At 43.8% G+C, this 27815-nt stretch overlaps 1 protein-coding gene across 1 annotated transcript in view; it reads left to right on the top strand.

Annotated features, from left to right (window-relative positions):
• SESN2 (sestrin 2) overlaps nt 1-26170 on the top strand; it is an 82685-nt gene extending 56515 nt beyond the window's left edge. Inside the window, exons 6-10 of the mRNA XM_069756718.1 lie at nt 6364-6505; nt 6599-6714; nt 7997-8187; nt 23533-23677; nt 24625-26170. Of these exons, the coding sequence (XP_069612819.1) occupies nt 6364-6505; nt 6599-6714; nt 7997-8187; nt 23533-23677; nt 24625-24711 (681 nt within the window). The 3' untranslated portion in view covers nt 24712-26170. The remainder of the gene's footprint in view (nt 1-6363; nt 6506-6598; nt 6715-7996; nt 8188-23532; nt 23678-24624) is intronic.
• Nucleotides 26171-27815: the final 1645 nt, after the last annotated feature.

The following is a 27815-nucleotide window of genomic DNA, read 5'->3' as shown; positions in this document are numbered from 1 at the left end:
ATCTCCGTGCTGACGATCTGGCCAATTACTTCAAAGAAAAAAATTGACCACATTCGACAGGAAATCATCTCCCAATCTCTTCATACCATGCACTGTCCTCCCTCCCCCACTGCATCTAGTTCACTCTCTGACTTTGAAGCAGTTACAGAAGAAGAAGTAAGCAGGCTCCTTGCATCTTCTCGCCCGACCACTTGCACCAGTGACCCCATTCCGTCACATCTCCTCCAGTCCCTTTCCCCGGCTGTCACCTCTCACCTAACAAAAATATTCAACCTTTCCCTCACTTCCGGTATTTTTCCCTCCTCATTTAAGCATGCCATCATACATCCATTACTTAAAAAACCATCCCTCGATCAAAACTGTGCCGCTAATTATAGACCTGTCTCTAATCTTCCCTTCATCTCTAAACTCTTTGAGCGCCTGGTCCACTCCCGTCTTACCCGCTATCTCTCAGATAACTCTCTTCTCTACCCTCTTCAATCTGGCTTCCGCTCTTTACACTCTACTGAAACTGCCCTCACTAAAGTCTCTAATGACCTACTAACAGCTAAATCTAATGGTCACTACTCCATGCTAATTCTCTTGGATCTCTCTGCAGCATTCGATACTGTGGATCATCAGCTCCTCCTCACTATGCTCCGCTCCATCGGCCTCAAGGACACCGTTCTCTCCTGGTTCTCCTCCTATCTCTCTGACCGATCCTTCACTGTATGTTTTGCTGGTTCCTCCTCCTCTCACCTTCCCCTTACTGTTGGGATTCCTCAAGGATCAGTCCTAGGCCCCCTCCTCTTCTCGTTGTATACTGGCCCTATTGGACAAACAATCAGTAGATTTGGTTTCCAGTACCATCTCTATGCTGACGACACCCAATTATACACTTCTTCTCCTGTTATCACACCGACCTTTTTAGAAAACACCAGTGATTGTCTTACCGCTGTCTCAGACATCATGTCTTCCCTCTATCTGAAACTAAACCTGTCAAAAACTGAACTCCTCGTGTTCTCTCCCTCTACTAACCTACCTTTGCCTGACATTGCCATCTCCGTGTGCGGTTCCACCGTTACTCCAAAGCAACATGCCCGCTGCCTTGGGGTCATCCTTGATTCTGACCTTTCATTCACCCCCCACATCCGATCACTGGCTCGCTCTTCTTACCTGCATCTCAAAAACATTTCTAGAATTCGCCCTTTTCTTACTTTCGACTCTGCAAAAACTCTTACTGTTTCACTTATTCATTCTCGTCTGGACTATTGTAACTCTCTACTAATCGGCCTCCCTCTTGCAAAACTCTCCCCGCTCCAATCTGTCCTGAATGCTGCAGCCAGGATCATATTCCTCACCAACCGTTACACCGATGCCTCTACCCTGTGCCAGTCATTACACTGGCTACCCATCCACTCCAGAATCCAGTACAAAACTACTACCCTCATCCACAAAGCACTCCATGGCTCAGCACTACCCTACATCTCCCTGGTCTCAGTCTACCACCCTACCCGTGCCCTCCGTTCCGCTAATGACCTCAGGTTAGCATCCTCAATAATCAGAACCTCCCACTCCCGTCTCCAAGACTTTACACGTGCTGCGCCGATTCTTTGGAATTCACTACCTAGGTTAATACGATTAATCCCCAATCCCCACAGTTTTAAGCGTACCCTAAAAACTCATTTGTTCAGACTGGCCTACCGCCTCAATGCATTAACCTAACGATCCCTGTGTGGCCTATTTATAAAAAAAAAAAAAAAAAAAAAAAAAAATAAAGGTTCCTCGCATCATGTTCTCATACACTTTATGCAGTATTAGCCTTCTGTGTCTGTACTGCTACATACTTAGGCAGATAACTGGTTCATGCAGCTTTACATGAACACCTGAGCCTTACACTATGGCCGGTCCGAATAACTAAAGCAATTGTTACCATCCACTTCTCGTGTCTCCCCTTTTCCTCATAGTCTGTAAGCTTGCGAGCAGGGCCCTCACTCCTCCTGGTATCTGTATTGAACTATATTTCTGTTATGCTGTAATGTCTATTGTCTGTACAATTCCCGTCTATAATTTGTAAAGCGCTGCGGAATATGTTGGTGCTATATAAATAAAAATTATTATTATTATTATTATTATAAGCATGTACTAGTGACTGCAACATACTGGGCACTGCAATGGCAGTTTGCAGTTTTCTCTCAGCAGGGCTGAACTGGGACAAAAAAGCAGCCCTGCCGCACAAACCCCACCAGCCCGCAAACTATAATACTCCTCACTCCGATCAGTGAATTTTGCTTTACTTTGTCATGCCTCTCACTCTCCTAAAAGGAGATATTTGAAGAGCCACATGTGAATGGTGCCACAGTGCGTATGAGCGACCACAGCTGCATTTACGGTACATGCTGCTCTACAGAGCTCCGATATTCAGGATCATGGGGGTCCCAGAAGCTGGATCTCCAGCCATTGGAAAGTTATCCCCTCTCCAGAGGAGAGGGGATTACTTGGGATAATACATTTAAACAGCTTTTCCAAAATTTTATTTTTATTTGGCCATAGTAATATTGAAAATACTAAACCAATATTGACTCTCCCAAAGTCCAATGTCTCCTCTTAGACAACAAGACAGTAGAAGTGGTACTGTGCAGTGCATACCAGGCCAGCTCCAAATTTTTGTGGGGCCCAGGTGAAAGTCTGTGGGCCCCTTTAACACCGATCACAATACATAATGCACGGATACAGCAGAGAAATATAGTTATACAATGCTGAAATTTAACTCTTACATTACATGAGTGATAACTATTGTACATTTCACAACAGGTCATAAATCACAGTATAGCCCTCCATACAGTATTATGGGCACCACATAGCGCTTTATACAGAATGAGCCCCATATAGTGCTCCATACATGAGCCCCATATATTGCTCCATACAGTATGAGCCCCATATATTTCTCTATACAGAATAACATGCCCCATATATTTCTCCATATAGTATAATGAGCCCCATATATTGTGCCATACAGATTAATAAGCCCCATATAATGCTCCACACAGTATTATGGGCACCACATAGCGCTTTATACAGAATAATGAGCCCCGTATATTGCTCCATACAGACTAATAAGCCCCATATATTTCTCCATATAGTATGAGCCCCATATATTGCTCCATACAGTATGAGCCCCATATATTGTGCCATACAGAATAAGCCCCATATAATGCTCCACACAGTATTATGGGTACCACATAGTGCTCCATACAGTATAATTAGCACCATGTATTGCGCCATACAGTATAATGAGCCCCATATATTGCTCAAAACAGTATAATGCGCCCCATATAATACTCCATACAGTATGAGCCCCATACCTTGCTCCATACAGAATGGGCCCCATATAATGCTCCAAACAGTACATGATTTGCTCCATATATTGATCCAAACGCCAATCAGAATGGGCCCCGTGTAATGCTCCATATATAATGGGCCCCATATGAGGCTCCAAATATGAGGCCCCAAATGATGCTCCATATATTATGGGCTCCATATGATGCACCAGTATATAAAGGCCCCATATTATGCTTCAGTATAATAGGCCCCATGTGATGCTCCAGTATATGATGGGCCCCATATATTGTTCAAAACATTTAAAAAAATAAATAAAATGAAATCCTCCCCTCTCCTTGCTGGCTGCTGCTTTACTCCGGACTCCTGAATGTCGGTGTCTTCTGGATCTCGACACTGTGAGTGTTCGGGCAGAGGGCGCACAGAAGTGACGTCACCGCACCCTCTGCTGAAACGCAGCAGTGGAGGAGCGGGAAGAGGTAAGTATCGCAAGGGCTGGGGCTCTGAGCAAACGGGGGAGGGGTGGACTCTTTATTAGTCAATGTGGCAACATTTCAGTTCCACAGCAGAGAAAGGCTATGTAACATATGTACAGCAGTATCACCAATATATTGTATTTATAAGGCCGATTTCACACTAGCGTGTGTGATGAGAGAAATTCGCACGAGTCGCTCGCATCAACACCCGTTGCTGTCGCTGGCACTCGGGACTGGAGCGTGCGGCTGCATAGAAATACATGCATCTTCATGCTCCGGTCCCAAGTGCTGGCTGCAGCGCCAGGTGTTGATGCGAGAGACTTGTGCGAGTTTCTCGCGTCACACACGCTAGTGAGAAACCAGCCTTATAAATACAATATATTGGTGATACTGCTGTATATACATTATATAGGTGATACTATGATTATACACAGACTTAGCAGCCAGTATCACCTATATATTGTATACACAAGTCTATATACAGTATACAGGTGATAGTGCAAGTGCTGTACATACACAAAGTTTCCATATTGGGACTCACCCAGGTATGGAGATAGGGGGAGGATGAACAGCTGAGGTGCGTCCATCGTCGGGCATGCACAAGAGCGGGTCCCTGGCTCGGACGGTGAGTAGAGCAGGAATCAAAAAAGGAGATATACAGCACTTGGGGGGGACAGATATTGCTGGGGAGGAACACAGATCACTGAGCTGGGGCTCATAGACCACTGGGGTGACACAGATCTCCGTGAGGTGGCACGACGATCACTGGGGGGAGGTACAGAGATTAGTGGTAGCACAAAGATCACAGGGGGCTCATAGCTGGGGGCACAGATCACTGGGGGGTGGCACAAATATCATGGAGGGCACAGATCACAGGTGGCGCAGATCACTTGGAAGCACAAATATCACAGGGGGGTACATAGGGGGACACAGAGATCACAGGTTGGCACATAGATCACAAGGGGGCAGAAAGCTGGGAGCCACAGAGATCACAGGGGGCATATAGCTGGGGGACACAGATGACGGGGCAGATAGGGGGCACAGATCACGGGGCGTATAGTTGGCACAGATCATAGGGGGCACAGATCACAGGGGTGCATATAGCTGGAGGGCACAGATCACAGGGTGTATAGTTAGGGGGCACAGATCACAGGGATGCATACAGCTGGGGGCACAGATCACAGGGGGAATATAGCTGGGGGGCACAAATCACGGGGTCATATAGTTGGGGGGCACAGATGCAGATCACAGGGGGGCATATAGTTGTGGGGCAGTGGGCACAGATCACAGGGGGGCATAAATAACCAGCAGACAGGCAGGCACTGAGCTGCCAGCAGTGATCACTCTGGATTCTTTGGCTGGCAACAGCTCTTCTTCCGGGACAGGAGAACGGACGGGAGAGTATTGGGTGTTAACTCCGCCCACCCCGATGACATCATCCATGTGCAGGCAGCATTCTGTAATGAACCTTGCTTGCACTTGGGTTAAACGATACGGCTGATGCCGGAGAATTGCGGACTGCGAGGACCTGGCAGGATACGGCTGGAGGTTCCCCAACCCGTTTTAAAGGGGCAGCGGCCCACAGCCGCCAGCCCAGCGGGGCATATTCGCAATCCGGGCCTGTCTCTCAGCAACATCCGATGCTGCTTGTTTCTGGAAAACACCAATACAGTCAAAATAATCAGTACGTCTGTAGATAAATTCCCAAAAGGATAGAATTTCCTAAATGGGGTCACTTGAGAGTGAATTCTGCTCTTATAGCACTTGGGGGCTCCAGGAGGCAAATGGCACTCTGTACGTCCAGAGTTTCGCCGTATGTCTAACAGTACTATACAGCCACATATTGGATATTTCTACATTCAGCTGAAATTGTGGGACACATTTTTTTTTTTTTTTTGTGACCCTTGCGCAAATAAGTAGGTATAAATTACATTTTTGTAGGGGAAAAAGTTTAAATGTTCATTTTCTCCTTCCACATTCTATTAGTTCCTGTGAAGCACCTGAAAGGTTAAAACTTTTGAATGTGGTTTTGAGCACCTTGAGGGTGCAGTTTTTAGAATGGTGTCACTTTTGGGTATTTTCTGCCATATCGGTCTTGTTGGAAAATTTAGAAATCGCTGGTCAACTTTTAACCCTTTTAACTTCCTAACAAACTGTTTCAAAAATTGTGCTGATATAAAGTAGACAGTGGAAAATGTTTAACTATTTTGCGACATAATTTTTATTCCCTTAAACAAGAGTTAATTTTGAAAATTGTTAAATTTTTACAATTTCCGATATTTTCACAAATATACACAAGTCTTTAAAAAAAAAACTTGCATTTTTGGCTGCAGGTTTTTTACTGCCAAGAGATCAGGTTTTGGCTGCATAAAAAAAGCAAAACAAATCCAACATGTGGGCAAAGCCTTAAGAGCATATATTTTAAAAACCCTGCTTACTAAGGTTTCTGCTCACTGTATAAGAAATTACATCACCTATGGTGAATATTTCTGAATAGTCCTTATAATGTGAATGTTGGAGCAAAAATACTTTATACAATGGCAAAATTGCAGTACATTTGTGTGCGCAGGGAATCAGCACACCACAGGAAGCAGAACGTGTTCTGGCCCAGATGAAGAAACTAGATGAGGTCGAGCAAGAGGCAAGCAAAGAGGAGATGGAGACTAGGTTTGAACAGGAGAAGAGAGAATGTGTAATGGTAACTTCTAATGGTATGAACTGTTACATTTTTTTAAAATGAAAGCTTTATATCTGTGCACGTGTTTTGAACATAAAATGCTTAGTCTAATATTTCTACTTAACAGGTGATATTAATTCTTTCTGCTCACCAAGTGTTCTCCGCTTCCTGGATGACCCAAATTTTAACTACATTGACTTCACTCGAAGGGGAGAGCAGGCTCCCCCTACATTCCGTGCTCATGTGAGTCATCCATTACTTTTTACAAGAAGTGTTAAAATTGCATTTAGGCTAAATGGACCATTTTGATCCACTGCAGATTTAACCAATGTGTTTTTCATCTAAAACCTGAATCTGACACTGAAAATCATCCCGGACTTTATATTAAGTGGATTTATCCTCACTAACCATAACTTGTCCCTTACTATAGTTTCTAAACCTCCTTCCAACAAATAGATGAGGAGATTGGTTGTTCTTCATGTTTAGTGCTTCTCACTAAATTAGAAAATCATCAAAAAGTTACTTATTTCAGTTCAAGACAAAGGGACTTGTATATTATGGAGTGGAGTGTGTCAATGACTGACTTCTGGACATCTGTCAAGTCAGCAGTCTAACCCATGATTGTGGTAGAAAACCAGAAGAGAAAGCCAACCATAAAGTCCAATAATAGTATGGTGAAAAAAATCAAGAATATTAATTTCCTTAATACACAGGTAATGGGAACAACAAATTTTATACAAAGAGTTAAAAACAAGGCCGCACACCCAGATAAGAAAAATTGGCCATAAACAGTAAGATGTAATCCAGCTAATTAAAGTGCTAATCTCAATATTGATGCAAAGTTATAATTAATGAGAATAAATAAATGGCTAATAAAGAACTGCCACAGAATAGTAAAGTGCATACAAGGAGTTCTATAGAATAAATGTCAAGTAATAAAGTGCTTGCAAGAAAAAAAACTCCTGTGAATATCAAGTCCATGATGTAGATATGAATGATATTTAGAATGGCATAAAGGCACATTAGAGCAACTTGAGTGATATAATGAATAGAGAAGCGACCAAATATAATTATGTAAAAATCAAACCAAAAGTGGAGGAAGAGTAATACTTACAGTAATATGGATCGCTCTCCTGTATGGCGTCCTCCCCAATGCGTGTTTTGGCACAATGTCTTCGTCGGGGTCATGATTGTGATGTCTACTGAAACAGACTAAGGGACCTTTTTAAATGCTTAGGAAGCCTTTGCAGGTGTTTTTTGTTAATTACGGTATCTCAGTAAATTAGAATAATGACTTTTAGGTTTTCGTTGGCTAAAAGCCATAATCATCAACATTAACAGAAATAAACACTTGAAATAGATCACTGTTTGTAATGACTTCATGAGTTTCACTTTTTGTATTGAAGAACTGAAATTTACTTTTTGATATTCTATTTGTGAGAAGCACTTGTATGTTCCATACCTCTGGTTCACAAGGGGTTTAGGGGCTTGAATTTAACTTGCATTAAAACCATTTCTTTTACAGGACTACACATGGGAAGACCATGGCTATTCTATATTGCATAGATTGTATCCAGAAGTTGGTCAACTGCTGGATGAAAAATTCCAAGTAGCCTATAACCTGACATATCATACTATAGCTACTCACCAAGAAGTGGATACTTTCAAATTGCGTAGAGCCATCTGGAACTATATCCAGTGTATTTATGGGATCAGGTAAGAAGTTTTAAAGGGAATGTGTGACCCCAAAAATCGTATATGAGCTAAGGCCACCGGCATTAGGGGCTTATCTACAGCATTCTGTAATGCTGTAGATAAGCCCCCTATGTAATCTGAAAGGTAAGAAAAACAGGTTATATTATACTTACCCAGGGGCGGTCCCTGTTTGTTTCGGGTTTGATGGGCGTCGCTGTCCAGGTCCGGCGCCTCCTAGCTTCGTACGATGACCTCCTCTTCTTATCTTCCGGTGCAGGCGTACTTTGCCCTGTTGAGGGCAGAGCAAAGTACTGCGGGCACCTCTGACCTTTCCTGCGCACTGCAGTACTTTGCTCTGCCCTCAACAGGGCGGACAAAGTACGCCGGAGCCGCGGCAGGAAGAAAAGAGGATGTCATCGTAAGAAGATGGGAGGCCCCGGGATCGGACCGCGATGCCCATCGGACCGGACTGCCCCTGGGTGAGTATAAGATAACCTGTTTTTCTTATCTTTCAGGTTACATTGGGGCTTATCTACAGCATTACAGAATGCTGTAGATAAGCCCCTGATGCCGGTGGCCTTAGCTCATATATGATTTTTTCCCCATTTAATTTCTCTCTCCTCTGATGTGATTGCACATCAGAGGAGAGAGAAATGGGGTCCCCGATCCACTCCCCCCATTTTCCTATTGGTTCATTTTGATCACTGTGACCCGTCGCTGATCAAAATAAAAAAAAAAAAGTAAATCAAACCCCCCTTTATCACCCCTTTAGTTAAATAAAAATAATAAAATAAAAAAGTATTTACAATTTTTCCGTTAGGGTTAGGCTAAAGTTGGGGTTAGGCTAGGGTTAGTGGGGGTATTGGGGCTAGGGTTACGGTTGAGGCTAGGGTTGTGGTTAGGGGTCAGGTTAGGGGGTGTGTTGGCTAGGGTTAGGGGGGTGTTGGAATTAGGGGCGTTCCACTGTTTATGCACATCAGGGGGTCTCCAAATGCAACACGGTGTCACCACTGATTTCAGCCAATTTTGAATTTAAAAAGGCAAGCGTTGCTTCCTCCCTTCTGAGCCCTGCCATGCGCCTAAACAGTGGCTTTCCCCCACATACGAGGTATTGGTGTACTCAGGAGAAACTGGACAACAAATTTTGTGGTCCATTATCTCCTGCTACGCTTGTGAAAATAATTTACTTTGGAACCAAAGTTCTTTTTTTTGTGAAAGTAAAATGTTAGTTTTTTTTTTCCTCACATATTGCTTTAGTTCTCATGAAGCACCTGAAGGGTTAATAAAGTTCTTGAATGTGGATTTGCATACCTTGACAGATGCAGTCTTTAAAATGGTGTCACTTGGGTATTTTTATTATATTGACCACCCCCTCCCCCCCCCCAACTCCCTTCAAATGTGAAGTGAAACCCCTTAACCCCCAAGGGTGGTTTGCATGTTACTGACCGGGCCTATTTTTTATAATTCTGACCAGTATCCCTTTATGAAGTTATAACTCTGGAAATTTTGCATGGATCCCGGTGATTCTGACATTGTTTTCTCGTGACATATTGTACTTCATGTTAGTGGTAAAATTTAATTGACATTACTTGCGTTTATTTGTGAGAAAAAACGAAAATTTTGAAAATTTTGCAATTTTCCAATTTTGAATTTTCATGCCCTTAAATCAGAGGTGTCACACAAAATACTTACTAAGTAAAATTTCCCACATGTGTACTTTACATCGGCACAATTTTGGAACCAACATTTTTTTAAGGAGTTATAAGGGTTAAAAGTTGACCAGCGATTTCTCAGTTTTACAACACCAATTTTATTTTGTGGACCACATCACATTTGAAGTCACTTTGAGGGGTCTATAGGATAGAAAATACCCAAGTGTGACACCATTCTAAAAACTGCACCCCTAAAGGTGCTCAAAACCGCATTCAAGAAGTTTATTAACCCTTCAGGTGTTTCACAGGAATTTTTGGAATGTTAAGAAAAAAATGAACACTTAACTTTTTTCACAAAAAAATTACTTCAGATCCAATTTGTTTTATTTTACCAAGGGTTAACGGTAGAAATTGGACCCCAAAAATTGGTGTACAATATGTCCTGAGCACAGATACCCCATATGTGGGGGTAAACCACTGTTTGCGCGCATGGCAGAGCTCAGAAGTGAAGGAGCGCCGTTTGACTTTTCAATGCAAAATTGATAGGAATTGAGATCGGATGCCATGTCGCGCTTGGAGAGCCCCTTACGTGCCTAAACAGTGGAAACCCCCCAATTCTAACTCCAACCCTAACTCAAACACACCCCTAACCACACACCTAACCCTGTTCCAACCCTAAATGTAATCTAAACCCCAACCCTAAAGGTACCGTCACACTAAGCGACGCTGCAGCGATACCAACAACGATCCGGATCGCTGCAGCGTTGCTGTTTGGTCGCTGGAGAGCTGTCACACAGACAGCTCTCCAGCGACCAACGATGCCGGTAACCAGGGTAAACATCGGGTTACTAAGCGCCGGGCAGCCGGAAAGCACAGCGGTGACGTCACCGCTCTGCTTTCCGGCCGCTGTGCTCACAGCCAGAGCAGAGAAGCCCAGAGCCGGGGACAGACAGCGGAAGGTAAGTATGTAGTGGTTGTTTTTTTTACTTTAACGATGGTAACCAGGGTAAACATCGGGTTACTAAGCGCGGCCCTGCGCTTAGTAACCCGATGTTTACCCTGGTTACCAGCGAAGACATCGCTGAATCGGCGTCACACACGCCGATTCAGCGATGTCTGCGGGAGAGCCAGCGACGAAACAAAGTGCTGGACTTTCTGCCCCGACCAACGACATCACAGCAGGGGCCTGATCGCTGCTGCCTGTCACACTGGACGATATCGCTAGCCAGGACGCTGCAACGTCACGGATCGCTAGCGATATCGTCCAGTGTGACGGTACCTTAACTTTAGCCCTAACCCTAATGGGGAAAAAATAAATAAATACATTTTATTTTATTATTTTTCCCTAACTAAGGCGGTGATGAAGGGGGTTTGTTTACTATTTATAGCTGGTTTTCATAGTAGGTTTTTGTTTGGCAGCTGTCACACACTAATAGATGCTTTTTATTGCAAGAAATCGTTTTGCATCACCACATTTTGAGAGCTATATAATTTGTCCATATTTTGGCCCACAGAGTTGTGAGGTCTTTGTGGGACGAGTTGATGTTTTTATTGGTACCATTTTCGGGCACATGACATTTTTTGATCGCTTTTATATTACAATTTTTGGGAGGCAGAATGAACAAAAACCAGCAATTCCTGAATTTCTTTTTAGGGGGGGCGTTTATACCATTCCACGTTTGGTAAAATTGATAAAGCCATTTTATTCTTCGTGTCAGTACGATAAGTGATACCTCACTTATATAATTTTTTTTGTGTTTTGGCGCTTTTATACAATAAACTATTTTATATAAAAAATAATTATTTTTGCATCGCTTTATTCTGAGAGCTATAACTTTTTTTTTTTTTTTTTTCCGCTGAGGTTGTATAGCAGCTTTTTTTTGCAGGACAAGATGACGTTGTCAGCGGTATCATGTTTGTTTATATCAGTCTTTTTGATGTTAGATATTTGATATATCTTTTTGTTATTCCACTTTTTGTTCAGCGGTATGATGGTAAAGCATTGTTTTTTGCATCGTTTTTTTTTTTTTTTCTTTTTTTTTTATTGTGTTCACTGAAGGCGTTAACTAGTGGGACAGTCTTTATAGGCCAGGTCATTACAGATACGGCAATATATGTGCACTTTTATTTTATTTTAATTTTTTTTATTTACATAAAGAAATTTATTTTTCCAGGACGTCTCTACTGACAGCACCCTGGAGGACGTCCTCCTCCTTGCCAGGACAGGAAACATGAGAGTTTAAAGGTCCGGTCCCACCCACAATTCCTCAGTGTTTTTCCTGTCCCTGCATGGAGGGACAAACGAGAAGAGCTGCGCAAGCTTACAGAGCTCAGGGGGATCGTGAGGTCCTCCAATATCCTTCCCCCTGTCAAGAGGCTCAGGGTCAAAACTTCCCAAGGTGGGAGTCCCTCTACCCCAAAGGCCTGGAGCAGGACGAGGCTCCGGGATAGAGCCGTTCCTCCCGGTGGGAGGCTCTCGGCTCAGGATGCGGCAGGGATCCTGGCGTGGCGTTCTTCCAGACAGCGGGCGCGCTGTCCTTGCGACGCTACATCCAGCGTGCGGCTTCCGGAAACCAGGTGGAGCCGCGTCACTTCCGGCATCAGTGCCTGTAAACGTCACTTCCGGTGACGTTTTGAAAGCGGGGAAAGCAAGCGCTCCATCGGTGGAACACACAGCAGCGGGGTCGCTACTTGCAGTAGCGTCCATCGTGCAGGGGTGTTTTTTTGCTCCAGGTTCAGTCAAGCTCTATGGAAGGAGACATGATCGAGGATGGACTGATAAGTCTGCCTTGTGCAGTCCACCCTCACCTTAGATAAGAGCCCAGCACGCCATCTAGCCTATTACTCCCTATCTTATGTCGTTTAGGATAAGGGAAACCCCGCTGCTCCCTCGGCCACAGCTAAGAAACCTGGCAAGGTCTCGTGAAGTCCAGCAGATGTCCTGTATGCCACATAAAACTCCCAGACTCCCATGGCAGGACTCTCTGCGGACCCTGTACTTCTAGGGTCATGAAAGGCGAGCAGTCATCGCTGCTTTCAGAGATGAGATCCCTAATCCGGGAGGAGGTTCAGGCCTCTATGTCCAGCCTTTCACATCCACGCCCGGCCAGCCCCATCTCCGACCGGAAGCGGGCGAGAGACCATGGGGAGCCGGAGTATTCTTCTAATGAAGGTTCCGATCTACTCTGTCAGAGGAAGAGGGAGAGCTTCCAGCAGAAAACCAGGATCGAGCCAGAAAGTACCTTTTTCAGTCAGAAGAGACAGACGAGCTTGTCCAGGCAGTGAGGAGTACCAAGCAGATTGAGGAGACCTCTAAGCCACAGTCCAGACAGGACTTGATGTTCGGGGGACTTGTCACGAAACCAGACTGTTTTCCCTATAAGTGAACATATTAAGGCCATGGTTCTAGAAGAGTGGAAGGATGCTGAGCGCCGGCTGGTGCAATCTCGTGACTTTAAAGGTCGCTTACAATTCGACCCTGAGAAAGTCAAGTTATGGGAGGAGGTCCCTAAAATTGACGTTCCTGTAGCAAAGGACACCAAAAAGACTGCAATACCTTTTGAGGACTCTAACTTGCGTGACCCTATGGACAGAAAAGCTGACATTCTCCTAAAAAGGGCCTGGGAAGCTTCTGCAGCCCTAATTAGGACAAACATAGCATCCACTTCGGTGGCCAGATCTATGTACTTATGGATGGGTCAGTTGGAAGAGCATTTATCCAATAAGACCCCTAGATCAGATATTCTGAGTTCCCTTCCTATTATGAAGTCAGCCATGGCATTTTTATCTGATATGACAGTGGGATCTGTTAGATTTTCAGCCAGAAACCGTTATCTAGCTAATGCTGCTAGGAGGGCGGTATGGTTGAGGTCCTGGTCAGGAGATAATGCCTCTAAGACAAAGCTCTGCTCCATTCCATTTTCAGGGCAGAGGGTATTTGGACCAGCATTAGACACTATCCTTGAGTCAATCTCTGATAAAAAAAAAAAAAAAGTTCCATGAGGACAAACCTAAACGGTCCCAGCCCTTTCGGAGAGGATTCTTCTCCAGAAAGCAGTATGATTTCAGAGGACAGAGTAGGTTCAGCAGAGGGTCCTACAGGGGCTCTCGTGGGCAGGGTAATAAGAGCAGAGGTTTATTCTTTAGTCCAACCTCCAGAACTAAGTCACAATGACGCCACCTGCATTGGGGGAAGGCTACGTCACTGTCATGCTGTTAACGGCGATACTGGGACCCGCACCTGTCCCTGCCACTATAATGGGGCCCTGACTTTCCCTTATCTCAGGGGTACCTATAATGGTTAGGAGGCCTGAGCCGCCAGCGTATCGCTGTCTCCTGTGCAGGCCCTATCAGTGGCCCCCCCCACCCCAAGGGAGGTGGACTGTACCAGTGTATAAATACGACAATTAAACAGGGTATGCAGACAAGGTAACTAAAATCTCAAACTCATCAAATGCTCACACAACTACAGAGGAAACACAGAGAAGGAAAAAACTAGGAAGGAAAACAGGTTTAACATGCAACCAAAACAGCAGACACCAATCTCTGTAAATAAACCTCCAAGCTCCTAATACCACGCTCCTTCCCATTTCAAGCCAGGCAGAGGAACTGATTACTGACAACAGTTGTAGTCAAAGCAGAGTCTATATAGGAGCGGAGATTACAAAAACCAAATCAGCTGAAAGACCAAGCTCTCAGTAACTTCAGTAACAAGGCTTAACTCCTGCCCTGCTGGCACAAGACAGCCAGGTCAGAATTCAGGAGAAGAGCTTCTGTTCATTGTGTGTGAACGAGGCCCAGAGAGCTGCGGTTCTCTGGAACCTCTCTGTCGCGGTAGCCCCTTGACAGTCACTTTGCAAAAAATTGGGCCCAGATCACTCGAAATCAGTGGGTTCGCAGGACCGTGTCAGAGGGATACAGCATAGAGCTTTACTCCCCTCCTCCAGAAAGGTACATCGCTCCTACCATAGTTACAGCAGACTCTACCATACTAATAGATTTACAGGATATGCTCAGAGCAGCAGTAATAATCCTGATTCCTCCGTCGGAGATAGGAAGGGGGCACTATTCATCCCTATTTGCCATCACAAAACCATCGGGCGAGACTCGCACTATAATAAATCTAATGCCTGGGTGAGATACAAAAGGTTCCGAATGGAATCTATCCGGTCAGCAATTCATCTTATAGATCAGGGTGCTGTAATGTGCACTCTCGACCTAAAGAGTGCCTACTATCAGGTCCTGGTGCATCCTTCATCATAGAATCTGCTAAGGTTTGTGGTAGCGCTGCCAACCTGGACCTGCCACTACCAGTTTCAGGGCCTTCCCTTCGGACTGGCTTCTGCACCCCGTATATTCACAAAGCTGGTGTCAGAGGTGGTGGCCTTCCTGAGAAGCCAGGGCATCATAATTGCATACCTGGACGACTTTCTTCTTGTGGCAAGATCGGTAGAAATCTTGATGGATCACAGGACTTGGGCGATTTCAGTAATGGAACATCTAGGCTGGGTAATAAACAGGCAGAAGTCCGACCTACCAGAACATGGGAAGATCTTCCTGGGGGGGGGTGTCTAGACTCTAGACGCAGAATATCCCTCTTACCGGAGGTCAAGCAGTAGACCATTCGAGCTAGAGTCCGGTACTTACTGGAACATCGAATTTCCATAAGGATCGCAATGAAAGTACTTGGCCTAATGACGGCCTGCATACCATGTGTCAGATGGGCACAGTCACACTCAAGACCCCTGCAGAGACAGATTCTGTCTTTTTGGGATCGCCGTCAAATTCTCTAGACGCTCCCTTGAAGCCATCAGGACCAGTACGGAGATCTCTCCAATGGTGGACACAGACAGAAAACCTAAAGGTGGGCGTATTATGGTCCACCTCCCCCTACGCAGTGGTCACCACGGACGCCAGCGTATGGGGCTGGGAGCTCATCTACAGGGCAGAATCTTCCAGGGCAAGTGGCCAGCAAACATCAGAGACAGATCCTCCAACTTCAAAGAACTATATGCCGTATGGGAGGCCTTAAGACCAAATCTGTTCACACTTTCAGGTTTACGTGCCCACTCTACACGTGGTGCTTCTGCTTCCTGGGCTGAGCAGGCAGGAGCATCATTAGAACAGATCTGTAGGGCTGCGACATGGGCCAGTGCTGGTACCTTCTGTAAACATTACAAACTTGATGTTATGTCTGGTCAGCAGACTGCTTTTGGGAGGAAGGTCCTCCAAGCAGTAATCCCACCCTAAGGAGGTGCTTTGGTACTCTCCAGGGTGCTGTCAGGAGGGACGTCCTGGAAAATAGGCATTAGACCTACCGGTAATTGTTTCCAGGAGTCCATCCTGACAGCACTGGTAGTTCTCTCCAGTCTTGTCATATATATTACGATGTAATGTGATTCTTTCATTAAAGTTTTTATTTGCATTATTCCATGATATGGTTCTTGTTACAACACTGAGGAATTGTGGGTGTGACCAGACCTTTAAGCTCTCGTGTTTCCTGTCCCGGCAAGGAGGAGGAGGACATCCTCCAGGGTGCTGTCAGGATGGACTCCTGGAAACATAGGTCTAATGCCTATTTTTTTGGAAAAATATTTTTTATTCAGGATTTTTTTTTTAATTTTTACACGTTAATTTTATTTTTTTTACTTTTTTTACATTGTCCCAGGGTGGGACATCACTATATAAAGTCAGATTGCTGATCTGACAATTTGCACAGCACTGACAGATCAGTGATCTGACAGGCAGTGTAGGAGGCTTCTCAGCGCCTGCTCTCAGCAGGCACTGAGAAGCCACCTCCCTGCAGGAGCCGGAAGGACCCCGTGGCCATCTTAGATCCGGGGGTCTGCATGGAGGAAACCCTCGGAACAACGCGATCACAATCGCGTTGTTCTAAGGGTCTCAGGGAAGCACCCAGGGAGCTCCCTGCGTGATGCTTCCTTATACCACCAAAACACTGCAGTCATGTTTGATTGGTGTTTCAGGGGTCCGTGACCGCTCCTGGCACATAGTGCTGAATGTCAGCTGTGATCAGCTGGCAATCGGCTGCGCTCCCCCGTGAGCGTGGCTAATTGCGTATGACGTACTATCCCGTCCATGGGAATTAAGTCCCAGGTCACATGGATGGGATAGTACGTCTGATGGCAGAAAGGGGTTAAAGTTTTGTAAATTTTGTTGGAAAAAATGAGAAATCGCTGGTCAACTTTTTAAAGGGACACTGTCACCTGAATTTGGAGGGAACAATCTTCAGCCATGGAGGCGGGGTTTTGGGTTTTTTGATTCACCCTTTCCTTACCCGCTGGCTGCATGCTGGCTGCAATATTGGATTGAAGTTCATTCTCTGTCCTCCATAGTACACGCCTGCACAAGGCAAGATTGACGTGTGCAGGCATGTACTATGGAGGACAGAGAATGAACTTCAATCCAATATTGCAGCCAGCATGCAGCCAGCGGGTAAGGAAAGGGTGAATCAAAAACCCCGCCTCCATGGCTGAAGATTGTTCCCTCCAAATTCAGGTGACAGTGTCCCTTTAGCCCTCATAACATCCCAACAAAAAAATTGTTTCCAAAATTGTGCTGATGTAAAGTTGATATGTGGGAAATGTTGTTTATTAACTATTTTGTGTGACACGACTCTCTGATTTAAGGGAACAAAAATTAAGTTTGAAAACTGCAAAATGTTCAAAATTTTTGCCAAATTCCACTTTTTTAATAAACGCAAGTTATATCAAAGAAATGTTACCAGTAACATGAAGTACAATAAATCACGAAAAAACAATCTCCGAATCAGTGGGACACGTTGAACCGTTTTAAAGCTATAACCTCATAAAGGGGTTCTGACACTGGTCAGAATTGTAAAAATTGGTTAGGTCATTAAGTACAAAACTAAGTAAATAAGGCAGCACACTGTAGCGCTGAAACATGCAAATATGAAACACGAAAATTGAACTGCATTACTACACTAGAAATATGAAAAATGAGAGCGTTTAGCGCATAAAAATGGCCAATTTTATGTGTACCTGGTAGCCCCTTTATGGCATCTCTCTTATACCAGGTCCTACACTTGCCTTACCTCGCTGAGAATAAACGTCTCCATCTGAATGGGTACATGTGAAACCTCTTCCTAGACTAAAATTCTCTCTCTCTGTGGAGGGGTATTGGACCTGCTGTAATTAAAACACCTGTGGCTAGGAGGAGGAGTGCACGATCAGAAGGCTAGAGAATACATTTCAAAAACCTGACCGGCACATCCAAACATAGACTCAGTGTGAACAGGTGCTGAACCTAGAGTCGCCAACTCGTATATAGTTAAGTAAATAAGGCAGCACACTGTAGCGCTGAAACATGCAAATATGAAACACGAAAATTTAACTGCATTACTGCACTAGAAATATGAAAAATGAGAGCGTTTAGCGCATAAAAATGGCCAATTTTATTTTTCATATTTCTAGTGCAGTAATGCAGTTCAATTTTCGTGTTTCATATTTGCATGTTTCAGCGCTACAGTGTGCTGCCTTATTTACTTAACTATATACGAGTTGGCGTATATAACCGTACAAAACTGGCTCTGTCACCAAGGGGGTAAAGATAATGCAAAAATTAAAGCAAAATAATGATGAGCCTGCTTGTAAGCTTACAATCTACAATGAGGTGGGGGTGAAACAAAGTACAGGTGCTTTTTTTTCTTTTTTAAATGATGGTGGTGCTTTTGGGTGCGGTGGAGTTTGATGGAGAGTTGTGTTAAGAGAATTAGTGAATGGGCTATATATGACTATCAATTAGGGAACGTGATGGGCCGCTCTAAACAAATGTTTTTAGGGAGTGCCTAAAACTCTATGTTGTGGTTAGTTCTAACTTCTTGGAGTAGAGCATTCCAGAGTATTGGCAAGTCCTAAAGCCGGGATTAGTGCAGATGTTGTTCGAAAGTCTCTTGCAGAGCGTAACAATAAAAACATCAACTCCTCCTGCCAAAAATAAGCCCTAACATGACTATTGGCAGAAATATTGAAAAATTATAGCCCTCAATATGGCATTGGAAAAACAAGTTTTTGCATTATATTGAGGGCTATAATTTTTCAATAACTGTTGTGTGACAGCAGCCAAACATGTATAAAGATATATAAATCTGGTAGTGTAATCACACCAACCCAAAGAATGGTCATCTAATCACGTATACCACACGAACAGTGTTTAAAAAAAAAATAAAATAAAAAAAAAAGCAGCTCCTTCACCTGCTGTTTTGTTCATTCTGCCTACCAGTTGGGCTCTGCTCACATTTATCCTGTGCGCTACACTGAGTTCTTACACCAGTGTCCGCGTCGGCCTCTGAAATGCGTGATTTAGACTGAACCTATGACTGAAGATTCACTATAATTAAGCAGTTGGAGACACTGTGGGCTCTGGCTGGTCTTTGATCCAGCAGGGTCATCTTTCTTAAGCGTGCATAAAAGCGCGATCGGCCGGCTTTTTGCACTTTTGAAAAGGACACTGGTGAACAGTGGCAGACTGAGTTTAGAGTAAAACTGCTCCACAAAGTGCTATGGCTTCTCATAACCTCCACCCCCTCCAAAAATAAATCCAGTGAATTTTGCGCTCACAAATCCAAATGCTCCTCTCCCTTCTGAGTCCCACAGTGTGCCTAAGCCACATTTAGCGTCGTATATTTAGCATATCTTCATATATGTGAGCTTACCTAATTTAGGGGGTCCATATATCCAGAGCCAAAAGCTGGACACTGCAATGTACAGTCACTACACTGGCAGATTTGCAATTTTCATTTAGCAACAATCACTACCTTTGTTTCTGCAAAACACACATTCAGTCTATCGTCACTACACTAGCAGATAAATTCCCAGAACACTGTAATTTTCAAAATTAAATAACTTGAAGGGGGTATGATCACTGCACCCCTAGACAAATTGAGGTGTAATTTGTAAAATAAGGTCAGTTATGGGGGATTTTGATGATCTGGCACCTCAGGGGCTCTTCCAATGTGACATGACACCCTCAAACCATTCCTGCAAAATCTAAACTCCAATATGGCATTCCTTCTTTTCTAAGCTTTCCACTGATCCAGAAAGTAATTTTTGACCACATATGGCATAGTTAGAAAAAATTGCGTAACAATTTGTGTGGTTAATTTTCTCCTATTTCCCTTTTCAAAATTAAAAAAAAAAACTTTGGGCTAAAGCAACATTTTAATAGAGAAAATATTTTTCATTGACTCGGTCCAATGTACTATTCTTGGAGGGTTAAAAATGCCCACTAAACACCTAGATGAATTGATTTACTTGTGGGGGTTTCTGCTGTTTTGGCATATCTGCAATATATTCCCACCAAAACTGCACTCCAGAATTCAATTGGCGCTCCTTCCCTTCTGAGCCCTGCCATGTACCCAAATGATAAGTTTTTCAAACACATAAAGCATATTACGCAACATACACTGCTCAAAAAAAAATAAAGGGAACATACCTCCAAGTAAATCAAACATTTGTGAAATTAAACTGTCCACTTAAGAAGCAACATTGACAATCAATTTCACATGCTGTTGTGCAAATGGAATAAACAGATGGAAATTATTGGCAATTATCAAGACACTCAAAGGAGTGGTTCTGCAGGTGGGGACCACAGACCACATCTCGGTACCAATGCTTTCTGGCTGATGTTTTGGTCACTTTTGAATGTTAGTTGTGCTTTCACACTTGTGGTAGCATGAGACTGACTATCCACACAAGTGGCTCAGGTAGTGCAGCTCATCCAGGATGGCACATCAATGCGAGCTGTGGCAAGAAGGCTTGCTGTGGCAAGAAGGCTTGCTGTGTCTGTCCGCATTTTGTCCAGAGGCTGGAGGCGCTACCAGAAGACAGGCCAGTACACCAGGAGAGGTGGAGGGGGCCGTAGGAGAGTAACAACCAAGTAGCAGGACTGCTACCTCAGCCTTTGTGCAAGGAGGAACAGGAGGAGCTCTGCCAGAGCCCTGCAAAACTACCTCCAGCAGGCCACAATTGTGCAAGTGTCTGCACAAACTGTTAGACCATCCTCATGGAGTTGGTTTGAGTGCCCGATGTCCACAGATGGGGGTTGTGCTCACAACCCAACACCATGCAGGGCGATTGACATTTGCCAGAGAACACAAAGATTGGCAAATTTGACATTGGCGCCCTGTGCTCTTCACGGATGAGAGCAGGTTCACACTGTCACATCTGTCACATGGGCTCAGTCTGGAGATGCCATGGAGAATGTTCTGCTACCTGCAACATCCTCCATCATGACCAGTTTGGCAGTAGGTCATCAATGGTGTGGGGATGCATGTATTTGGAGGGCCGCACAGCCCTCCATGTGCTAGCCAGAGGTACCCTGACTGCTATTAGGTACCGGGATGAGATCTTCAGACCCATTGTGAGACCATATGCAGGTGCAGTAGACTCTGGTTCCTTCAGTCACATGAGGCCTAGCATTGTCATGCATCAGAAATGTCAGCAGTTCCTGCATGATGAAGGCATTGATGCTAAGGACTGGCCTGTCTGTTCCCCAGAAGGGAATCCAATCCAGCACATCTGGGAAATCATGTCTCGTTCCATCTACCAACAACACATTGCAGCACAAACTGTCCAGGAGTCAACTGATGCTTTATTCCAGGTCTGGGAGGAGATCCCTCAGGATAACATCCACTGCCTCATTAGGAGCATGCTGTCATTGTACGGAGGTCATACAGGCACGTGGAGGCCACACACTACTGAGCATCATTTCCTTGTCTTGAGGCATTTCCACTAAAGTTGGATCAGCCTGCAATTTGATTTTCCACTTTCATTTTGAGCATTATTCCAACTCCAGACCTCCTTTGGATATTACCGTATATACTAGAGTATAAGCCGACCCCCCTAATTTTGCCACAAAAAACTGGGAAAACTTATTGACTCGAGTATAAGCAGGAAATGCAGCAGCTACTGGTGAATTTAAAAAATAAAAATAGATGCTTCATACCGTTCATTATTGCTCCATAGATGCTCCATATAAAGCTGTGCAACATATAATGCTCTGCACCGTTCATTATGGCCCCATAGATGCTCCATATAAAGCTGTGCCACATATAATGCTCTGCACCGTTCATTATTGCCCCATAGATGCTCCATATAAAACTGTGCAATATATAATGCTGCTGCAATAAAAAAAATCACATACTCTCCTCTCTTTGCTCAGGATGCAGGCGCTCTCAATATTTACCTGCTCCTCGTGCGGCTCCGTCTCCAGCACTGACGCTCAATGAGGGAGCGCACTGACCACGTCACCGCGCCCTCTGACCTGAGCGTCACAGCCAGAGAACGCTGGAGACTGAGCCGCATCGGAACGAGAAGCGGTAAATATCGCGCAGCGCTCCCCGTATACTTACCTGCTCCTGGCGCGGTCCCTGCAGTCCCTGCTTCTTCCACCGCTGCATCTTCATATTCATTTCTGTAATGAGCAGTACCATGTGACCGCTCAGTACAGGAAGAATCTGCAGCGCTGGAAGAAGCAGGGACTGCAGGGACCGCACCAGGAGTAGGTGAGTATAATTAGACAGCCCCCGTCCCCCCTCCCTTGCCGACCCCGGGTATCACTCGAGTATAAGCCGAGGGGGGACTTTCAGCCCCAAAAAATGGGCTGAAAATTTCGGCTTATACTCGAGTATATACGGTAGTTGTGATTTACATTATTCATTATATAGTGGAATGCATTGAGAACAGTAAAACCTAAAAATGATCAAAGATTTACAAATGGAATATTTCATTCAATGATGGCTAGGATGTGGGATTTTAGTGTTCCCTTTATTTTTCTGAGCAGGTTACTTTGCAGTCCATTTTTCTCCTGCTACTCTTGTAAAAAAAAAAAAAAAATCTAAGGCTAAAGCAACATTTTTCCAGGAAAAATTATTTTCATTTTCACAGCTCAATGTTAGAAAATGCTGTGCATCTGTGGGTTCAATATGTTCACCACACCTCTAGAGAAGTTCCTTGCGGGATGTAGTTTCCCAAAATGGGGTCACTTGTGGGGGTTCTCTCTTGTTTAAGCACACTATAGGCTCTACAAACATGACATAGTGTTCGCTATCTATTCCAACTAATTTTATGCTCCAAAAGTGAAATTGCGTTCCTTCCCTTCCAAGCCCTGCCATACGCCCAAACAGTTTACCACTACATATGGGGTATTGGCCTACAAAGGAGAACCTGCACAACAAACTGTATTGTCCATTTTCTCCCGTTACACTTCTGTAAATGTAAAGTTTGGGGCTAAATCAATATTTTGGTGGGAAAGTTAACTTGTATTTTTTCCCCACATTGCTTAAACTCTGAAGCCCCAAAAAGGTCAAACCTCTTAGATCTGGCTTTGAGGGGTATTGTTTTTAAAATGGTATCCTTCTTGCATTTTCTGTCACACAGGGCCTTTAACGTTACTCACAAGGGATGTGATGCCTAAAAAAAAAAATTTGGGAATTTGTAAACTTTGTTAAAAATAAAAAATTGCTGATCAAGGTTTAACTCTTCTAACTTAACAAAATATTTTTCAAAAAAGATGCTTATGTGAATTAGACATGCGGTAACTGTTAGCTTGTGTGGTTACCGATCTGGTTTAAGGGCATTTTCAATAATGTAATAAATGCAAAGGATAAATCCTCAATGATAAAATAGTGGACAACCTCTTTGAACGATTGGCTTAAATTCTTATTCTTTGCTACTAGGTATGATGATTATGACTATGGTGAGGTTAATCAGCTGCTAGAAAGAAGCTTGAAGAGTTATATGAAAACTGTGACTTGCCACCCAGAGAGAGTGACACGCCAACTGTACAATGACTTTTGGAGACAATTTAAGCACTCTGAAAAGGTAAATTTTTTTACACTTCGCTTTTACAGAAGCAATGAACATCCTTTTGCATCTTAATTCTCAGATAGTGAAAATGATCAGACAATCTTGTTTTGCATATCTGACATTTATTGTACTGGGAGACTATCAAAGGATAAATTGATCAAATCCCCCTCGCATATAGCTGTTAACTAAAGAAAAGGACAATGATTTTAAAGAGTCCCTGTTGGCTCTTGACATGACTATTTAAAAAATATTTCCCATAAAGTGACAATTCTGGCCATCGTAAGACTGCATTGTGCCACTCATGATGTTCCTTCATAAATTTATTACTAAAGTGACAGCTTGGTGTTGATGTCCATATACCTTGGCAGTACTCTGTTCTTTCCTTATGGTGTAGGCACACACCATCTGACAAGGGAAATAACATTATATTACTAATTGGGCTACATTCACACTTCTGCTTAGACAGTCTGTGTTTTGTTTTGTTTTTTGACAACTGAAATTCTGTCCAAAATTTATGTGTTGCATAACTGATGCAAACCGAAGCGGTGGGATCCCATCAATTTGGTTTTGATTTCTGTAATTGTTTATTTCTAGAACAAAACACTTTCCTTCCTACAGGTTCTACTTTGTGCCTTGGACAGTTGGGTTTGTTGCCTTGCCAGGCAAAAATAAGTAATGGAATTAAATAAATGTATATCTTAAAGCTCCCAACCACAGATTAAACATAATAGATTAATTGGATCCTACAAATTGATTTGCGCCAAACTTAAGTCTACTTATTTGGTACCCTTTGCTTGCCACCTCCTGATTTAGCCTTTCCACTTCAGTAGACATCTTGTAAGTGAGAGTAAAGGGACTCTTTCTGAGTAAAGGCAAGATAATTTTGAGGAATATAATTTGAATTGTCCCCATAGCCTTCTTTTGAGTGCCTGTATTTGAGATGCTGTTTTTTTTTGTCTTAGGTCCACTTGAACTTGCTATTGCTTGAAGCCAGATTTCAAGCTGCTTTGCTTTATGGCCTTAGAGCAATAACCCGCTACATGACGTGACCGTGGACAAGATAAAGTGCCAAAGCCCTGATCACTCCTGTCATTGCTGCATTTCTAATGCTTATTTTGCACAATTGAGGAACAATGTTCAGTTATGTTCAAGTGTTGAGAGCTCTCAGCCTGGTGTTATAATGTATAAGGAGCACTCCTTGTAGCCTTTTGGTGTGTTCTCCTTAAAGCTTGAACACTATGCTGCGGTGTATAGTACTGTGCACTGCTACACACTGTGTAGGTACAATGTGATTGTATATAAGTTTGTGAAGCTTAACTATTAACTACTAATGTTGTACACTGAGTAATATACCTATGCAGTATGATCCATATTTTTTTTTGTTTAAATCTATCAAATTTGAATGGACTCTAGAGCTTTACTAAGCTTTCTTATGGCAATATTTCACATTCCAGTTATTTCTCTCTAAATGAGTCACTTGGGGATGCTATGACACATCTCTAACACTACCTGTGGTCCTTTCAGGCTTTTCTTTACAGACAGCCCTTGAAAGGTGTGCACATTTTATAAGGGCTTTTGTTAGCTCAGAAGTTCAATAACAGAATTGCATTTCTCATTTAAGTACATGTCCTGTGGTAACCTAATATAATAGACAATTAGATTACACAACAAATCTTAAACTGCAATGATACAAATATGCTGATGTCTAGTTATTGCTGTTGCATACTAAAAATTCAACCTCCAGGTGTCGATTCGCTCTTGGAACATCTACCTTAAGATGTGGCAGTCAGAAGAAGCTGTTTTAGTGCAGATTCTTCTGAGCAAGCCTGCACCATAGTAGAATGCTTTTAATTATATCTAATTTTGACTGGCACTGAACACATTAAGCCAAAATCAGAAGTATGTCAAGGTATGGACCATGATTGATTGGTCACAGGTCTCCCTACTGGATTTCATAGCATCATGAGCATATCTGAGGTTGTCAAGTTCAGATCTGGAGACCTTTTGGCCAGTATGTATATTGTGGCTTGTACTTAAACACTAGGACTACTGGTATAGTCATTTTGACTACTTACTTGCAGTAATTCTAGTCAGGGTTCACGAGTCCAGTAGTCCTAGTGTTAAACATCTGAATGAGTATATCAAACAGCAGGGGCGACAGAATAAGTATGTGACAAATACACTTCAGCATTTTTATCATTCCAGTTGAAAACTGTTTGGCAAGATCCAACAGAATATGTAAACTGTTTTGCACAGAAGTAGATTAGACCTTATTTACAAACTGAATGCAGTGTTCTACTTATAATGTTATATTTCTACCTCCTGTTTCAAATACACTCTTGCTTGGTGGTGCTTCAATGTTTTATACTGTGAATGCTTATCTCAGGTTGACTCTTCTCGAAATTCAGAAGAGGATATTTCTTGTACTTTGTGTTTTTTACTGTTTTTGGCTTTTTTCTGAAACTTTGTTTTGTTTGAGTGAAATAAAAAATAAAGATTTTCATTTATATACCATCTACTTGTCTGAGCCTTTCTGTATAAAGAACTATTTTACAAATATTACCACAGTTCTAAAAAAAAAATATGAAGCCCATAATTGGATATATGGTCAGTAAACGGTGTATCTAGATAATCTGACCACAAAGCTGTTATTTTAGCATATGTATGATGTATTTCTGATAGGTTGCATGAAACTGCACATATATAAATTCTTTGCATTCATAATTACAAATAAAACAAAATTGTTATTTCTCTAGTCACCTTCCACGACGGCATATGGAGGTTGTCTCTTTGCCCTAATGGGGAACAGGAAACACAGAGAGGTTTAAAAGGACCTCCCACCTGCCAGTGTCTTTCCTGTTCCCCATGGGACAGGGAGAGGTCTCCATGTGCTGTAGTGGCCAGCGACTGCAGTACCTCGTACAGGCTTTGCCTGTTTAAGCCGGGCAGCTGATGGTCGCGCTACGCCTCCTCCTGTGCTGCTCCCGTTGTCATGCTTGCAGGTGTCTCGGGACCCCCTCCCGGCCTTCCCGTGCGCCCACGAGGGCAAAGCAGGCCTGGGATCCCTCGCCGGGTTCCTCCATGAGCTTCCCAGCGTTCTCCCCCTCCATTCGGTCAGCTCGGCGTTCCGGAAGTGACGTCGGCGGTCACGCGCGCGTCACTTCCGGTTTTTCGTATCATCCTGAAGCCGGTACTTCCGGGTTCGCCGGCCGGCGTGTCGGGCTGATGGTGTCCCCTCAGATGGATCCTGGAGGGGGAGGGGGAACATTTGATTGCTGGAGGCAGGTGCTGGACGGCGTCCTTAACCCCTTTCTGCCATTAGACGTACTATTCCGTCCATGTGGGGTGGGCTTTACTTCCCAAGGACGGAATAGTACGTCCTAGGTGATCGGCCGCGCTCACGGGGGGAGCGCGGCCGGGTGTCAGCTGCTTATCGCAGCTGACATCCGGCACTATGTGCCAGGAGCGGTCACGGACTCCCCCTGGCACATGATCGCGATGTGCCGGCGGTGCAGGGAAGCATCGCGCAGGGAGGGGGCTCCCTGCGGGCTTCCCTGAGACCCCCGCAGCAACGCGATGTGATCGCGTTGCTCTGGGGGTCTCTTACCTCCTCCCTGCAGCAAGTCCCGGATCCAAGATGGCCGTGGATCCGGGTCCTGCAGGGAGGGAGGTGGCTTACCAAGTGCCTGCTCAGAGAATACAATTGTGAAAGACTTAGGCACAGCCATGAAATAGAATAATAATAATTTTATTTATATAGCGCCAACATATTCCACAGCGCTTTACAAATTATAGAGGGAATTTGTACAGACAATAGACATTTCAGCCTAACAAAAACGCTGTTCAAAATAGATACAAAGAGGAGTGAGGGCCCTGCTCACAAGCTTACAATCTATAGGAAAAAGACATGAGTGGTGGATGGTAACAACTGCTTTTGTTGTTCGGACCAGCCATAGTGTAAGGATCGGGTGTTCATGTAAAGCTGCATGAACCAGTTAACAGCCTAAGTATGTAACAGTACCGATCACAGAGGGCTATTAACTGCATGAAATGTATGAGAACATGACGTGAGGAACCTGATTATGGGTTTTTTTTTTTTTTTGAATGGGCCACACAGGGATAGTTAGGTTAATGCGTTGAGGTGGTAGGCCAG

Source organism: Ranitomeya imitator, chromosome 3 (genome assembly GCF_032444005.1).
Source record: "Ranitomeya imitator isolate aRanImi1 chromosome 3, aRanImi1.pri, whole genome shotgun sequence".
In the NCBI taxonomy this organism is placed as follows: Eukaryota; Metazoa; Chordata; class Amphibia; order Anura; family Dendrobatidae; genus Ranitomeya; species Ranitomeya imitator.
The sequence above is the reverse complement of the archived record's forward strand: the minus strand, read 5'-3'. Positions and strand labels throughout refer to the sequence as shown.